Source organism: Triticum dicoccoides, chromosome 6B, assembly GCF_002162155.2.
Source record: "Triticum dicoccoides isolate Atlit2015 ecotype Zavitan chromosome 6B, WEW_v2.0, whole genome shotgun sequence".
Classification (NCBI taxonomy): domain Eukaryota; kingdom Viridiplantae; phylum Streptophyta; class Magnoliopsida; order Poales; family Poaceae; genus Triticum; species Triticum dicoccoides.
Genome location: NC_041391.1, coordinates 647,388,275 through 647,392,044, shown reverse-complemented (window position 1 = coordinate 647,392,044; position 3,770 = coordinate 647,388,275). Strand labels below are relative to the sequence as shown.

Genomic DNA, 3,770 nt, shown 5'->3' with positions numbered 1-3,770 from the left:
GGCATCATAGAAATGATGTGATCTTTGCAAAAGGTAAAGCAAAAATTTCTCACTTTGCTCGATTTTTGCAAAACTACCTTGTAAACATCCGCATAATTGAGGAAACTCCGAGATCAATCTTAAGGGAAAAGCCCTATGATCAAACTGCCAGTAGTGAAAGAACCCGATAATACTAAGGAAGAAGTGTGGCAAAAGCCTGACCTCGGGTGGGACAAGGTCAATGTCGATGGAAGTTTCTTGCAGGAGAGCAGCAGTGGAGCATGGGGATCAATGGTTCGAGATCATGATGGGAGTATTATCTTATCGACCTGGGACTATCTTCCACGATGCAAAGGAGAAGATTTTGCCAAAGCTATTGCTTGTCTAGAAGGACTACGGAAAGCAATGTCAGGTACGGACCTACCTTTAGTTATTGAGACGGAAAACAACGTGGTGGCAAAAGGCACTCGACCCCTCATGTATGGATAGATTGGAAACCGGAGTGATTGTGAGGGAATTACAAGCCATCAAGCAAGAAAACTGAGAAGTTAAAGTTCATAAAGTATATAGAAGAGTCAATAGTTTAGCCCATTGTCTTGCCCAATTTGACGTAGAGAGTTGCATGGTAGTGTTTCCTCTTTAAATTAATACAACTCTCTATTTAAAAAACTATTTTGCAATATAGATTTTTATAAGTCGAAATAATTTGGAACAACTCTACCGTTTTCTTTGCGAAGGAACAACTCTAGCATTCTAAACATGCACCAGCACAAAAATATCATGCATGGTGGGTTTTCTATCAAGTGGAGAGTAGATACCACTACGTGATAATAAAGTACTGTACAAAGATATCAAGTTTTTTTTTGTTTTGGAAATACCTAGTAATACGATGAGTTTCAAGAGTAGCAAACTCACCGTAGGCGTCCTGCTATCGATGGGACCGCACTGGCTTCCACTTAAAAATATACTATTCACACGTGTCATCAAATTTGGACTTTGATCCTCATGCCTTATTATTCTATAGTATAAGCACTGTAGATCTTTGATTGACTTTTTTGCAGAGCCACGGAGAGTCAACCCAATTGTCTCTCGGCGTCAGCAATGATCCTCCCTAAACCTTCAATAAGTAGCTGGTATTTATACGTCACATTTTTTGCCGTACATTTTAGTACATGTCTCTAGAACCAAAGAGGCCCCAATTAGGACAGGAAGACGACGACCGACTGCGGCCCCACCGAGCAGCCACACCCGGGATCTGCACGCGTTGGCCAAAGCGATCGATCCCGTGCTAGCTGGCCCTACGACTCGCCACGTGGCCAGGACCATGCACGTCCCCGTCCGACGCGCCATTTCCGGCGAGTCAACGCGCCGCGCGCGACCCCGGCGACGGTATAAAGCGGCCGCGCGCCAGCACCATCAGCTCAGCTCCATCGGCAACGCAGCCAGCCAGCGTCTAACCCTTCGACCGACGTACAGCGGCAGCAGCACGAGCAAGCTTCCATCGGCGACGACGACGACTACTAGCTAGCTTCTCCCGGCCACCAGCTGAGCTGCTAGCTGACCGGCGGCATGTCGACGTCGTCGCCGGCGAGCGGGGCCGCGTCGCCGGAGGCGGAGGGCGGCGGGGGCAGGAAGTACAAGGGCGTGCGGCGGCGCAAGTGGGGCAAGTGGGTGTCGGAGATCCGGCTGCCCAACAGCCGGGAGCGCATCTGGCTGGGCTCCTACGACGCGCCCGAGAAGGCCGCGCGCGCCTTCGACGCCGCCTTCGTCTGCCTCCGCGGGCCCGGGGCCGCCGGCGCCGACCTCAACTTCCCGGACTCGCCGCCGCCGCCGTGCCGCCACAGCGTCGACCCGCAGGAGGTGCAGGCGGCCGCGCTCTCCCACGCCAACCGCGCCACAGTCTCGGCCCGGGAGGCGGCCGCCGCGCTCATGGACGTGGCCGACGACTGCTTCTCGCGGGCGCCGGCCGCGCTGTCGATGGAGCAGTGGCCCGTGACGCAGCCGTCGTGGCCGCAGCATGAGAATGGCGCCATGGACATTTTCGGCGGCGAGGTGGCGGCCGCGCCGGACGGCAGCATCGACTGGCGCTCGGTCATGGCGCACCAGCCGCCGCTCTTCTCGCCGACGGCCGGCTGGGGCAGCAATGCGTACGACTTCCTGCAGGTGACGCCGCCGCCGACGCAGGGCGACGAGGACATGGAGGAGTGTGGCCATGGCGCCAGCGCTTCCCTGTGGAGCTTTGACTCCCGAGACTCATACTTCAGATACTAGTTTTCTTCTTCTTTTTACAGGTCTGTACTTCATAGTATATAATACTATAGTTAACATACTGTCACTGCTGCAGTTAACCTAAACGTGCAAAATTTCAACAGGTGCATTGCAAAGAGTATTACATTTGCATTGCTAGTTTTAACACTGCCTATAGACGGGGTTTTTCCCTGTCTTATTTGTATCTTGCAAACGGAAAATGCAAAAGTGAAACAGAAAATTTGTATGGCGCTTAAAAAGAAGAAGAAAATGTGTATGGATGTACTACAATGTTACAGTTCATTTCAAATACAGTTCTGCTAAGTCTCACTCGACTGAGACTTCGTTATGTCTCTGTCGATGCTATATTCCTTTGATCTTGCATGGTTCGTACTAAAATTTTTGTTTCCAGTTTTTCCTTTTTTCTTCTTATATACTAGTAAATCACTTGACTGAGACTTGGTTAAGTTTTAATGGACTGAAACCTATCCACAACCTTTCAAATATCGCAAACAACTCGCTACATCCAAGTCCCTTGTGTAAGTCAACATCATGAGCCGTCCTATGTTTTCGCGTTGAGTTGTCTAGACTCTAGAGAAGAAGGCAACCGAGATTAGATCAGACTGCTGCTAGTACCATTTTAGACATCAAAATAGATGGACCCACGTACCCAAGCTTTTCAAACAGCACGTTCAGCATTTTTTGCGATGTCTATTTTACTTAATTATCACAGAGCAACAATGTTCCGATGGTTTACACAAGTAGTACTCCAACACAAGGAGGGAAGAAACAATTACTAGCTAGGCTGGAAGAAATAGCAACCTGAGCTAGATAAAGCAGAATAAACGTTACAATCTCTCGCAGCCAGGTGAAACAACATACTAGTGCACTGCTGCCTACTTTTCTTCAGACGATCGACGACGATCTCGCGAAAAGAAAAGTCAAGGATGCTTTGTCTGGTACAAAAAAATTCGCTCTGATTGATCAACATATATGCACGGATATTCAAGTGTAGCTGCATGAGATGCACACACTCAATTCCATGTGCAAACCAGACGCTGGAATAATAAAGAAAAAGGGCTACTGTAGATCAGATGCACACCACACCACACATGCCCTAGCTAGGTGCATATTCATGGGCAACTTGCGATGGTAGACAACACGGGGCGTCGTTTTCAAGCATGTGCCGAAAACTAGCAAGATCCGAGTATACAATGCACTGTGTGTTTGTGACACCTATATATGTCTAATCTGGGTCCGGTTTCTGTGTCTGGCAACAGTTCAACTGAGGGCCGAAAAGGACGCGCGCGCACTAGCTGTTGAGTTGTCGCGATTGCCTTCCACTAGATGCAGCATCTATCAGACAATTACTTCCAAAATAGGTATCGCAGTTTTAAACTGAGGTTAGTTCAAAATTGTGACACTTATTATGAATCAAAGGTAGTAGTAAATTGGTGTTTTGAGAAATTTTACACCCTTTGAGATGGCTTAATTACCACGGTGAGAATCCTGAATACGAATCAAATATCGTTTTCTTGCCCTGT

The 3,770-nt window shown here is 48.6% G+C and overlaps 1 protein-coding gene across 1 annotated transcript; it reads left to right on the top strand.

Annotated features, from left to right (window-relative positions):
* Window positions 1-1,548: 1,548 nt before the first annotated feature.
* Window positions 1,549-2,458, top strand: LOC119321383 (ethylene-responsive transcription factor RAP2-1-like). Its single transcript, XM_037595088.1, has one exon. The coding sequence runs from the start codon at window positions 1,549-1,551 to the stop codon at window positions 2,248-2,250; it is 702 nt and encodes a 233-aa protein (XP_037450985.1). The 3' UTR covers window positions 2,251-2,458.
* The last annotated feature ends 1,312 nt before the right edge of the window (window positions 2,459-3,770 follow it).

Excerpts from the sequence above, each read along its gene's own strand:
- LOC119321383 (XM_037595088.1), top strand. The coding sequence starts at position 1,549 with ATGTCGACGTCGTCGCCGGCGAGCGGGGCCGCGTCGCCGGAGGCGGAG.